General features: G+C 37.3%; 1 protein-coding gene across 3 annotated transcripts; it reads left to right on the plus strand.

Annotated features, from left to right (window-relative positions):
- The first annotated feature begins 1,434 nt into the window (after positions 1–1,434).
- LOC137748205 (flowering time control protein FY) lies at positions 1,435–13,034 on the plus strand. 3 transcript variants are annotated; one of them, XM_068488315.2, is made up of 19 exons: positions 1,435–1,872; positions 2,356–2,661; positions 3,081–3,172; positions 3,675–3,743; positions 3,882–3,986; positions 5,287–5,382; positions 5,739–5,821; positions 5,919–5,990; positions 6,061–6,158; positions 7,480–7,539; positions 7,630–7,690; positions 7,773–7,860; positions 7,984–8,047; positions 9,250–9,328; positions 9,960–10,049; positions 10,933–11,021; positions 11,407–11,918; positions 12,131–12,364; positions 12,462–12,919. In XM_068488315.2, the coding sequence occupies exons 2-19, from the start codon at positions 2,376–2,378 to the stop codon at positions 12,528–12,530; spliced, it is 2,247 nt and encodes a 748-aa protein (XP_068344416.1). In that variant the 5' UTR covers positions 1,435–1,872; positions 2,356–2,375; the 3' UTR covers positions 12,531–12,919. The 3 variants fall into 3 exon arrangements, with proteins under 3 accessions (XP_068344416.1, XP_088536879.1, XP_088536884.1); XM_088680753.1 differs by lacking the exon at positions 9,960–10,049 and having other exon boundaries at positions 1,512–1,872; positions 12,462–13,034; XM_088680758.1 differs by lacking the exons at positions 1,435–1,872; positions 2,356–2,661 and adding an exon at positions 3,375–3,574 and having other exon boundaries at positions 3,117–3,172.
- The last annotated feature ends 368 nt before the right edge of the window (positions 13,035–13,402 follow it).

Below are 13,402 nucleotides of genomic sequence, written 5' to 3' on the forward strand. Positions count from 1 at the left end.
ATTTGGGTTATGTTAAACAACACAGATCTACACGAGGGTCTTAGAGGATCTTCACGTACGTACTTTTAGGCCTCCAGTGGTCATGGGACTACCTCAATGTACATCTGTCTGTTTTACTTTCTACATACTATTTGTTAATTTGTGTCTTTTTATGTTCTTTAATTTATTCGATTCAGCTATGAAAAATTGAGAGAAAATGTGTGGATGTAAAACAAAAGTGTGTGAATAGTACCACCCTTAAAAAAGTGCAATTTAAATGATTAAGAAGTGTAAAATATACCTAATTAACTTTTAAAACAGTAATATTAAGAAGACCAAAATTTTAAACATAAATAATGTGTTACCAAAATTTGATCCTTGTATTCTTCTTTTTAAAAATTCGTAAACGGGCGAATTTACTCTCTTAAGACTATCTCTAATGGTTGGGCTAAAAGCTAAATTTTTTAGCCCGGAAACAGCTTTTCTGTTCCAACCATTCTGGGCTAAAATTTTAGCACAAAATTATTAAATAATGAAATTAGGCTATTTTTTTCTTAAATTAAATTTAAAATAAATAAATAAATATGTAGACTATCGTAAATTAATTTTATGAACATTTTAATCTAAAAATATTTAAATTATGATAAATATTGAAAAATCACTAAATTTTCCACAAAGCAAGCCTTCAACTTTTACTGATCTTTCAACCCTGAGCTAACTTTCAATTCACGTTCAACTTATTTTGATTTGTGCCAACTGCACCATCTTCGCTAACAGAAACTCATGCCAAACATAAAGCAACATCTTCCTCACAGGTCCAATTACGACCTCTAGTATGCTCTATTGCCATATTGAACAATTTGGAAATGGAAAGAAATGGTAGAAAGATAAATTGGAAGAATTATAGGAGAAAATTGAGTCTTGTGTGGATGTTTGAACAATACATAGGTATTTATAGAATTTTTAGGTGAATTTTGAGTTAAATATTTTTTTTAATTATTTTAGCCGTTGGATTTAAATTTAGGTCGTTAGATCTTTTTTTTTTTTTTTTTTTTTTTTTTTTTTTTTTTACCATTAGATTTGATTATATTTGATCTCAACCATTGGATTCAATGTATTTTAAAATAACATATTCTAAAAAAAATAAATTTGAATCTAGACCGTTGGATCAACCAACGGTCCTTAAACCCCAGCCATTGGATGTCAATTATAGTCGTTGGGATGATGATGTTGGCCGACAACCAGCTGACTGCGGGGCCCACCCCTGTCGGGAAAGCATTGCAGGCCTAGTGCGTGGGGCGCATACGTGTGTGGGCAGGCCGAGAGTGGCCCAAGTTCCAGTGAGTCCACTCGCATGCAGGGGAATTTGGGGGGTATTTGGCCTAGCTTTGGCATTTGGCTTTTAGCCCAAAATTTTGAATTGGGTTGGAGTGGGTTGGGGGGGGGGGGGTGAATAGGGGGAAATTTAGCGTTTAGCTCATTGTTGGAGATGGTCTTAAGTTAGCGTTTAGCTCATTGTTGGAGATGGTGTGAAGTGTTAGCTGCGGAGTTGTAATTTCGACCGTTAGGATGGAACCAACGGCGTCGATGTACGTAAGCGGAAAACTCAGCCGAATTTGACTGAACATGAACCCGCTCGAAGAGAGAGAGACCCAACTGAAAAATCAGGGACTGCCCTTACCCCGCTTGAAGAGCACAAGCTCTCGCTTTCGTATTCGGATTCCAGAATGCTCAAATTTCTCAGGTTCCTACTTCAAATTTAATCCCTCTCGGATTCATACTTTCCGTCTCCACTCTTCTTCCTCAAGAAACGAATCCGCTTCTGGCATTCTACATACATCCTACTGCAGTTCTCAGAACTAAATTCTGGGTTGAGAAAGTTATCAAATCCCAGTAAGTCTCTTTTTTTTTTTTTAATAGTTTGGTTTTTATTTATTAATTTTTATTAAATTCCATTATTCAGTATGGTATACTGGTTCAATTCCATTATTCAATTTATGGGTTGTGAAAAAAACCCTTTTTTTATGTCTTTTTTGCTGTATTTGTAGATTTTTTATTTGTTAATTTATTTTAAACAGATTAAATTTTCGCTCTTTACATGCTTTATTACGCTCTAGTTGTTCAAGTCTGTCGATTGTTTGATGGGTTTTCTCTCAATTCATGAAAAGAAACCATATCTATGAGAAGGCCATGCTGTGTTAAAACTCTAAATTTCCACCCCTTAGGCCTTCATTGCCTTGAATTCATAGCCAGTCTGACTGCTAATCCCAATTGAATTCGATTTCAGCTCAGCGGAAGGCGTTTAAATTGGTGCAACTTTCCACTTCTCTGTTCTCTAATCCTGGGGTTTTGGTTTTTGTTTTCTTTTCCCTTTAGTACTTTGATTTGGGGCTACAATGATGTACCCTGATGCACAACAGCAACACCACCAACAACAGCACCCACAACATCAGCAGGAACATCCTCAACATCAGCAGCAGCATTTGCAACAACATCAGCAGCAGCATCTGCAACAACACCAGCAACAGCATTTGCAACTACACCAGCAACATCAGCAGCAAGGTGGAGAATTTCATAGAGGCCCGCCGCCACCGGCCCTAATGATGCGTCAGCCGTCGGCTTCTTCAACTAATATGCCCCCAGAGTATCACAACCAACCTGGGCTCGCTCCTCCTTATGATGGTTCGTACCAAATTATGCCTTTGTCTTTGCTATTTTGTTCTGGTTCTTTTGGGTTGAAAATTAATGCAAAAAAATAAAAATAAAAGAATTTTAAGTGTAGGGAGGTACCTAAACAAGAATTTGGTTGCAATTTACTTCTTTTTTCTGACTGGGATTTTCAACTTTGGATTTACAGTTTTAAAGCGCCACGGCTTTGAATAAAGAATCTGTAAATTAAACACTTAGAACTGGTTTTGGATCTTGAAGTTCTTTAGATTTGCAATTTAAAAGGGTATGCCAGTGAGGTGGAAGGTGTAAACAATATTTGAAATTAGTGGTTTAATTTTTCTAAGAGGTTTAGTGCAGAATTTAATGAATTTTCCTTTTTTTTTTTTAATTTTTTTATGTATAATGAGTGACAAATGGTTTGTTTGTTGCAGCTCATGCTGACAGTTTTCCTGGAAAAAGGATGAAAAAGCTTACACACAGGAGGGCAGTTGATTATACTAGCACTGTCGTGCGATATATGCAGGTAAAGTTTTCATTATTTTGCATTATACTTTTGTTCATGTTTCTTTGACTTTCCTACAGTCATCATTTCAGCAAGAAGTCATCCTTTGATTTGATGGGTACATGTAATTTGGGTGTGCATTGATTTGTTAATTTTTTTATGTTATTTAAACCCATGTATCTTAAAAGTTATGTCCTGCAATATGGTCTTATCTATGCTTAAGGAAGGGACCAGGGTTTTAACATCTCTTCCGGGCCAGAAAACAGTCCAACAGACATCCCTGCAACAACCCAACCACTCCTACGAAGCACAGATCAGAACAGAAACCACCACACTAAAATTAAAAATAAACTCCCACCCAGAGGTTAAACTCACAAAAGATCACTACGTTATGTCCTTCAGATATTTTTGTTTCATTTTCAGGTGAACATAGCCTTTAAGGATTCTGGTTGTCATTGTCTTGTAAACTTGCAAATTTATATTAGTGATCAAGTATCCTAAAATCATTCATTATTGTGTTCAGATTCGAATGTGGCAGCGCGATGCAAGGGATAGAACGGTATTGCAACCCACACCTGCAGCAGCAATTGATGTCAGTAGTCCTTGTTATTTCTATTTCATTTTTTCTTTGTGTTCAAGAAATTCTTAATTGGAAGCATGATGGTAGTCCAATTGTTGTCTGAACTTGGTTATATGTTCATTTTGCATGAATATTGTGTTTTCAATGTAGATGTTGCCGTCAGTTGCCTACTCAGATAATCCATCCACTAGCTTTGCTGCAAAGTTTGTACACACTTCTTTAAACAAGAATCGTTGTCCGATTAATCGGGTTTTGGTAAGTTTCACTACAATTCAGATTTGGTCAAAAGAAAATCTAAATCCTCTTTCTCTATGTGTTTTTTATGTTTTTCTGTGCATCCTTCATTGAGCATGTTGATGTTTTCTTTTTGAGTTTGGAGTTATGTTGTTTGGAGGGAGATTTGAACTTGGGATCCCTATTTTGGAGGGAGGTGTGACTACCGGCTGGCATATTTCCAAAAACTTTTCAATAATGAATAATCTTATTGTTCAACTATCATTTCTATAGTATTGTTGTTTGATTGACACCTGACATCAATGACATGTAGACGCTGTTGAGAATAACCTCCCTCCTAAGTGGAGGTGCATGGCTTTTGAAATTCCCATGAATTTACTCATGGTAAATGGATGTGGTTGGACATGTATTGACACAATTTGACAGAAAGACATGCATTATTCGCATACTGGGTTCTTGGTATTGTATTGAAATTAATATAGTGGTTATTTAGCTGGTGTATTGACGGATAATTATGGCTGGCTCAAGAGAGTTCCATTAGTGGAACAACTGGGTTAAATTTTGTGTATTTAATGCAAGTCGGTGCATTGGTACAAGGAAGTGGCTACTGATTTCTAGCTGCTTCTCGTAAGCCCTATACAAAGGTGGAGGCCTTGGTCGTTTGAAGTATGACTCAGATGGGAATTATCTGAGTGCATGGGATACAAAAGTGGATTTACTCTTGGGTGTGTTACAGGAGTGGGTTTACTGTTGGGTTACTAGAGAGGATATTTCTCTAGGTTGAGAGAGTGATCCACACGGTTTTAGGGAGGGTGTACAAGGGGTGTATCCTATTGGATATGAGCTCTGGTGTTAAACACTTGAGCGGTTTTACTTTTAAGGTTGTATTCTCACTGGTCGGCGCGTAATAGAAGAGTTTTGAAGGATTATAATGGAGTGGGGGTAGCAGAACTATGGGGTAGAGTAAGACACTGGGCAGCCCTCTGGGCATCAGTTTTGAATGAGTTCAGGGATTATTCTCTTTCTCATATAGTGTGGTATATGTTAGCAGCCGTAAAATGATTTTGGTTGAGGTTATGTTACTTGTAAATAGATCTACTTGAGAGGCCTTAGCTAGTTTTGCTAGATGGTGGATTTCTTATCCACTATTTTGTAATTCATGTTATTATTTTAATAAAGTGTTATCATTTCTTCTCAAAAAAAAAAAAAAAAAAAAACAAAAAACAAAAAAGGGAATTTTTTGTGTCATTTTATTGGTTTTGTTGTTGAGCTATCCTTCTAATTTTCGCTGACCTCATCCTCTCTCTTTTTCTTTTTACAGTGGACTCCTACAGGAAGACGTCTTATTACTGGCTCTCAAAGTGGGGAATTCACTCTTTGGAATGGACAATCATTTAACTTTGAAATGATTCTTCAGGTTAGTAGAAGAATTTTGAGGATTATAAGGGAGTGAGAGTAGAGGAACTATGGGTAGAGTAAGATACTGGGCAGCCCTCTGGGCATCAGTTTCGAATGAGTTTAGGGATTATTGTGATGTATGTGTTAGCAGCCGTAAAATGAATTTGGTACAGCTTTAGTTACTTGTAAAGTAGTCCTACTGGAGAGGTCTTAGCTAGTTGGTGGATTTCTTAGCCACTAGTTGTAATTTCTTCTGTTGTTATAATAACTTTCTATAGTTTCTTCTTGAAAAAAAAAAATTAGACGTCCATTTCTTTTAATTACTGTCCAATGGATATCAGAATGAGAGCTGATTATTTTTTCTTCAATTTCTAGGCTCATGATCAAGCAATCAGGTCTATGGTGTGGAGTCATAATGACAATTGGATGGTCTCTGGTGATGATGGCGGTGCAATAAAGTAATTACAGATATGATTTTTTTAATTTTTAATAAGTTCTATTAAATGAAAAGTTATGATAGTTTAACTTGTTCATACATATGGGTGTATTTGTTAGGTATTGGCAAAACAACATGAATAATGTAAAGGCAAATAAATCTGCTCATAAAGAATCTGTTCGCGACTTAAGGTAAATTCTCCTGTTTGCATAATATTATTCATTCTGCTTCAGACATTTGTTAACTGGGCCGTTGTAACAGCTTCTGCAAGACTGACTTGAAATTCTGTTCCTGCTCCGATGATAATACTGTTAAAGTTTGGGACTTTGCACGGTGCCAAGAAGAGCGCACACTGACTGGTAAAGTGCTTTGACTACACAATGGATATAGCCTGAGCTTGTTGAGCATGGGTTGCTAGTTCAATCCAAGTACTTCTATATGATGTTATTGGTATGTTGTTATCTGTACAATAAAAGAAATGCATACCCTTCATCCAAAGCTCTAAACACATAGACATCCATTTTCTATGTGAAATTGAATTCATCTTAATATTATATTTTCTCTCTTTATTTATTATTTTAAATACGTTTCCCATTCAGATTTGTAAGGGAAAACCTTAGGATCTATATTCCTTTTCAATGTAGCTTTCATAATTGGTAACCCTGGTTGCCTACCAGAAATTTTCTGGTTTTGGCAATGGATTGGAATGTTGTGACAGAAATATACTTTATTTCGAAGTGTTAGATTGTTTCTGGGGATTTCTTGTTTTCTACAACAACAACCACCACCACCAAGCCCTATCCCACTAATTGGTCGGCTATATGAATCTTAGAACGCTATTGCGCTTGGTTTAGCACCAAGTTTTCCGTTAGCTCCAAGTACTCCATATCTTTTCTTAAAGTCTCTTTCAAGCTCTCTTTCCAAATACTCCAATTTCTTGTTTTCTGCATTACGTATTTTGACACCCAGTAAACTGGTGTTTATTGGGACCTGTTTGTTTATTTACATTTTGTTGTATTGAGAAGTGGGAGTTGCTATATATTTAGTTAATTTGGGTTAGTATGACTTGAGATACATCACATCAACCAAGTTAAACATATACTATGGCTGGTTGAAAATCACAAGTTTGTGAAATGAAGAGTCCATTTCCTCAAATTTTTGTTAATGGAGAGGATGTTTACCCATTTCAGCATGTGCTTTGAGTATGCGTATGAGAAAAGCTTCTAAGTGGGATCTCGCATTGCGGGACCCCTAGCTGTTTGAACAGCCAATATAGTTGTTTCCCTCCCTCCTTAAATGTCAGGAAGTATTACCAGGGTGTAAAGTTGGGTTAGCTAGACCATAAGACCAAAAGGGGTTTTAACTAAAATTTAACTTCGAATGGCACAAAATCTTGTTTAAAGAGTGATCCCTAGTCTGTAAGTTTGGGACTGCTTTGATGCTTCATCTAAATGCATAGAGCATGTAGCATTCTCAGTACTCGGGATATGTTGTTGATCTATTGTTGGAATACTTTATTGGGTTCAAAGCAGAAAATCCATGAACAGATTATCTTAGATTCATAACTGCATTAAGTTTCTTTGTTTTTAAAGTTTTTGACGTCATGTTCTTGGGATTTGCATGCTTAAGAAGTGCATGGAGTAACCTTAGAATTTCTCTATGTGGTTTGAACTCAGGCAGGCCATGGTTGGGATGTGAAGAGTGTTGACTGGCACCCTACTAAATCTCTACTAGTTTCAGGTATTTGCAAAAATTCTCTTCCAAGTTGATATCGAGATCTTATTGTAAGTCAATGTTCGATTACTTCAATATGGTTGGGTTACACTGTAGGTGGGAAAGACAGTCTTGTTAAACTTTGGGATGCTAAGTCAGGGCGAGAACTCTGTTCGTTGTAAGTAGAGAGATATTGCAGTTAAACCTGTAAGTTATTTATTATTTAAATTTCTATTAAAATGTTATGCATGTCTTTGCAGTCATGGCCATAAAAATATGGTGCTCTCGGTTAAATGGAACCAAAATGGTAACTGGGTGCTAACTGCTTCGAAGGATCAAATCATCAAGGTTGGTGGCCAATTTTTTTTTTCTTCTGAACTGTCACTTAAATTGATAATGGATCTCTTTGTTCATTGAAAATTTATAGTTTCCTCCTGTGGCTGATGATATTGTTGCACCCCATACTCTCAGGTTTATGACATAAGGGCCATGAAAGAACTTGCATCCTTCCGCGGGCATCGAAAGGATGTGACTGGTCAGTGAAGTTTCTTCTGATACCTTAGTATTTCTCTTATCTTGTCACTAATAGGTGCCACCTTCGATGTTTCCTTAATGCCTTGGTGTTTGGACTTACCTTTTTTGGTTATCCTGATCAATCCATCTTAATATTCTTATCTCTGTGTACATTTTTTTTTTTTGGATAGGAAACACAATGACATTAAAGAGAGAGAAATAGTTTTCACAAAAAATAAAGAGAAAGAATTAGCATAAAACAGTGTAAAAGATGTTCACCAGATCAAAGATCTGGAGAGCTCTAAAACAAAACAAAAAAAATTAGCAAAGAAACAATGGACACTTATTACAGCTGCATTCCTATTTGAAAGCTTGCAAAGAAAGAACTCTCTCGCAAAAATAATCTACCTGCCCACCCGCTCACATTGTCAAATACCCTTCTTTGACTCTCCACTCATAGAATATCTCTGAGCAAACCCTGATAGAATTGCTTAAAAGAGAACCCTCTCCGACAAATACTCCGCCTCACCACCCACTCACATTGTCAAATGTCCTTCTTTTACTCTCCACTCATATTACATGAAAAGCAGCCATCACACGGCGCATCTTCCTAGAACCATAGCCTTCTTCCTCTTGCCATAAAGCTAATGCATCTCCCAAAATAAAGCCTCTCTCATGTTTGATAACCCAACTTAGATGGCCTCACTGAACACCTTTAACCAGAACCATAGTCTCTGCTACATTCATACATTACCCTTGCTTTTATTAAAAGTAATATTGGCCCCATAATGAATAGCTAACCTAATGACAGTTCTTTTCAAATGATTTTGTGTTTTTTCTTTCACAAAAGGATACCTCCATTTCATCCATCAAACTCTTATCATCTATTTTCTCGAAATTTTGCCTTATTGGTCCCAAGTATCCCATTTTGTTCATCCCTGTTGGATTGTTTTTATTATTTCTGGTACTGTTTGGCATTATTGTTGACTCTTATTAAATTTCTCATGGATGAGCGTCATTATGATTATTGTTTGTTGTAACTTGTATTATTAGTATTGCAAAATATTTCTGTTTGGAAAACTTCCTCCCATTTCCCTTGCATCTTTATTATGCACATGCCTCATCAATGGAGGGCCAAAGTTAATGTGCTCAAGATATTAATCAACATTTTATATGTATATATTGTATAATATTTATGGTTGTCATTCTTTGAAATTTTGTCAGCTCTGGCTTGGCATCCGTTTCATGAAGAATATTTTGTTAGTGGGAGTTTTGATGGATCCATTTACCATTGGATTGTTGGGTAAATTCTATTCTCAATCCTAGTACCTCCTATGATCTTCAGTTTCCTTTATGATTTACTCTTAATTAAGTGCACGTATGTATTTTCTAAACCTTTTAATTTTACATACTTGTCTTTGTTGCAACACGTATGTATTTTCTAGAAAGAAATGAATGGTTTAGAAAGTAAGGAAACCCATATTTTAATTCTATTAGAATTATAAGGCAACCCTTTGAACCAAATTAGTCATATAGATATGGAAAGTGTAATCTGTTATCAGGAAGCATATATGGAACTGATCCATCTTGAGGGGAGAAGGGACAGTATCAGTGCTTCTTGGAACTTAAGTATCACAGAAAATGCTGGAAATAAATAAGTGAGGAAAAATAATAGTAAGATATCTTATGAATTAATAATAGTGAAATATAAATTGCTTTATTGCAAAGACGTATTATTGACAAAAAAAAAAAAAGAAAAAAAGAAAAAAAGAAAAAAAAAAGACGTATTACATATTTACAATTTATGTCCTTTTAGATGACTGGAGAAAATGACGATATCTTCAAGTTTTCAGTACGAATTACTATTATTATGTTCATATGGATCTTCATTATAACTTGGAAGTTTCTGAAAGCTAAAATATCCTGATGCACAGGCATGAAACTCCCCAGGTTGAAATTCCCAATGCACATGATCACAGTGTGTGGGATCTTGCATGGCATCCTATCGGTTATCTTCTCTGCAGGTATGTATTACTTGTCTTCATAACATGTTTTCTGTTCTTTTTTTTATTAAGATCTTCCCCCTTTCAAACTTTTATGTTATAGATGTGAATTGTGAAAATTGCCAAAACTGGAATGCTCCCAAAACCAATTCACTTTATCATTAAGTTTACTTGTAAAATGATCTCCTAAGATGGCCTACCTTTGATTTTCCCTTTGTGAATGCAGTTGCCTCAAAAGCTATGTCATTAAAGCATTCAATTTTTGACAGAGCACTTTGTCCTAGGATTTAGTGGCAATTCCAAGATGCTCTGATGATTTTTTCTTTTCTTTTTTCCTTTTCCTGTGTAAATGAATCTCAAGCGAACTAACATATAGGAAACCGGATGAAGAATAGAAACTATGTTGGGTTTGTCCTTAATCACTTTGCTGGCTGTGAGATTGCTGTTGTAAATTTTTATGTGAAAGTGGAGCATAACACATCATAACGTGAGTTTGCTTCTTGACAGTAATGCAATTTCGTACAAAAATTGCTAGAAGTTTAGATCAACGGGAACCACCTATTTTTAAAACCTTGTGATTTGTCAGAGGAGGCATGTCTCTGGAATAAGAACATTCTTTGTGCCCTGAGTTGTTTCCCTTAACTTATGGATTGGATCTTATTTGTTTAATATGAGTTGTGTCTTTGTCTACTACCTTTACCAAAATCCAAATTCTGTAGTGATTGGGCTTCATTTAGATGTGTCTAATGTTCGGCCAAGGATCAATGAGCATATGGATCTTGATGTTTTGGATTTTTTGTTATGGAATAATATTGGTGTACTCTCAACAAGCTAGTGTCACAATTATCTGAAATACTGTTTTGGTTTGGCAGTGGCTTCATTTACTTTTATTGTTCTTCTGCAGTGGTAGCAATGATCACACTACGAAGTTTTGGTGCAGAAATAGGCCAGGAGATACTGGTCGTGATAAATCTAACACCAGCCAAAATCAAGGTAGTACTTTGCCACCCCCAAATCAAAATGGTAAACTATATAGCCCATTATCTTATCAAATAGAAGTCATATTTTCAGCATTTTACGTTTGACTTGTGCAACACCAAGCATGACTCAACATTTCCCTTTAAGGGTATTTATTTAAAAAATAACTAATGTCGTCAGCATTTAGGATATTTTGTTTTCAAGTTTGGGTATGACATGGTCTTAATACTCGATATGCTACGTACAGGGGGTCATATTATAGAGAAAAATGCACATATAAGTGTGTGCGTGGCGCACACAAAAACCCACCCTCCCACACCCTGCATATGAATTTGTACTTTAATTAAGGTAAATGCGTCCTGAATTGATCAGCGCATCATGTTATTTTTATTTTTCTCAGGTTATGGTGAGCAAAACCCTGCTTTTGGTGGTCGCATGACTAGTAATTTTCCAGTACCTGAAGGACCACCAACTCCTGGACCATTTGTTCCTGGGTTGACTCGAAATGAAGGAACTATTCCAGGTGTTGGAGTTGCTATGCCGTTATCACTTGATGCATCAAATCAGGGGGAGCAACAGCAGCCTCATGCACTTTCGATGGCGTTAGGTGCTCCACCTCTCCCGTCTGGTCCACACCCCTCTCTTCTTGCTGTGAATCAGCAGCAACAATATCAGCAAATTCCTCAACAGATGCCACAACACCAACACCAACACCAAGGTCACCCGCAACAAATGCCCCCTATGTCTATGGCACCTCCAAATATGCCACATTTGCAGCCTCCATCCCATTTACCCTTGCTGCCGCATCCTCATTTACATCGACCGCCACCCCAAATGCCACCACTTGGTATGCCATCTTCAGGGCCTGGATCTATGCCTTCATCTGTTCCTACCTCACATTCAATGCCAATGGTATGCCATCTTTTTTCACAGAATTATTTATTACATTTATTCACGTCTTATTTTTATAAATTGGATCCCCCTGGAATATTGTTTTATAAGTTAGATATTCTTACTTCAAGAAATAGTGAAGATTGCATTCGGTTTTAGAACGATCCTTGTTGCCTATGTACTCCTGGAAAATCTCGTAGTTGGTGGTAATTAAAATTAGTTTGGTTCCTTAGGGAATTCAAGGTACAATGAATCAGATGGGTCACCCATTGCCACAAGGTCATTTTATGGGCATGAACCCAATGCACTCGGGATCTCTGCCTACAAGTGGAGGTTTTCCAAATGGTATGCCAAACATGCAGAGCGCAACAAATGCAAGTGGAGCTCAAATGTATCCTCAGGGTGGCACCTTCAATCGGGGTCAGCCTGGGCAAATTCCCATGCATCCGGGGTATAATCCTTATCAGGTAAGACAATAATTTGTACCTTGGTGGTACAGAAATTTTCATAAATCTCAACATTAACTCGGGAAAAGCTAATTTGTCCTTGTCTTGCGTATTGCAGTCTAGGGGTCAATCTGGTATGCCCCAACCTCCACCAGGGCCACCAATGCACGGGCAAACACCTCAGTAGACCATTTTATATCGGCCTTGACTTTAATCCTCCCGATCTCCTCTCTCCTTTCTCCCCACCCTCTCTTCGGGCCAGCTTGTTTACATGTAAATCCTGTCATACGGCTTGGTAGGTTTTTCCTTCGGCATAGAATTTAATCATTGAGATAACTTGGTCGAGCAAACAGAAATGTTGCACTTGGCGTTGTGTGTCTGCAGGTGGTTTTCTAGTCTGCCATCAAATCCCAGGTTAAACCCGGACAGAGTGGAAGCTCCTCCTAAGATATACGTCTTCTGTTCGTTTTTTTGTTTATGTACTGCGGCCTAGAATCGACTCAATCGAGATCGCTTTGCTTGAGCAAACAAGAGATTTTATTTAAATTGTCTTTTAAGGCAATTTTTGGCCTCAAAGTGGCGGCGCTAAGAGAGATTCCGGACACTGTAGAATGTGCCATCCAAATTTTGGCAAGCATTTGCTATGTTGTGACCTTGCTCCAAGTACCCCAATGAACTCCTTTCTGAGTGCTTTTTTGTCCCTCCACCAAAACCTTGATGGTAGTCTTTCTATTTCCTTGCATAGTTTGACCGGCAGTTTTAAGCTTGACATTGCAGAATCGGGTAATGCCGAGGCCACAGCTTTCAGTAGAACCTCTTTACCCGCCGGAGATAAGAAATGTTCCGCCTAGCCATGAACCCTCACCTCCACCATTCCAGACATCGTCAGAACCTTCTCTTCGAAGCACTGTCCGCCTGCAATCCGAGATGATCTTCATCACTTCCATCAATTGCTTCTTAGGTCTTTTTGTGTGCTCTCTCACATAGTCAGACTATTTGCCGAGATTTGAAAGCCATGTAGACAACCATCTTCCCTCCTCCTAATAAGTGCAGATAAAC

Source organism: Pyrus communis, chromosome 2 (assembly GCF_041283825.1).
Source record: "Pyrus communis isolate YQ-2024b chromosome 2, ASM4128382v1, whole genome shotgun sequence".
Taxonomy (NCBI): domain Eukaryota; kingdom Viridiplantae; phylum Streptophyta; class Magnoliopsida; order Rosales; family Rosaceae; genus Pyrus; species Pyrus communis.

Coding starts and splice junctions, on each gene's coding strand:
- LOC137748205 (XM_068488315.2), top strand. CDS start 2,376: ATGATGTACCCTGATGCACAACAGCAACACCACCAACAACAGCACCCA. Junction 7,540..7,629: donor TAAATCTCTACTAGTTTCAG/GTATTTGCAAAA, acceptor GTTACACTGTAG/GTGGGAAAGACAGTCTTGTT. Junction 9,329..9,959: donor ATTTACCATTGGATTGTTGG/GTAAATTCTATT, acceptor CCTGATGCACAG/GCATGAAACTCCCCAGGTTG.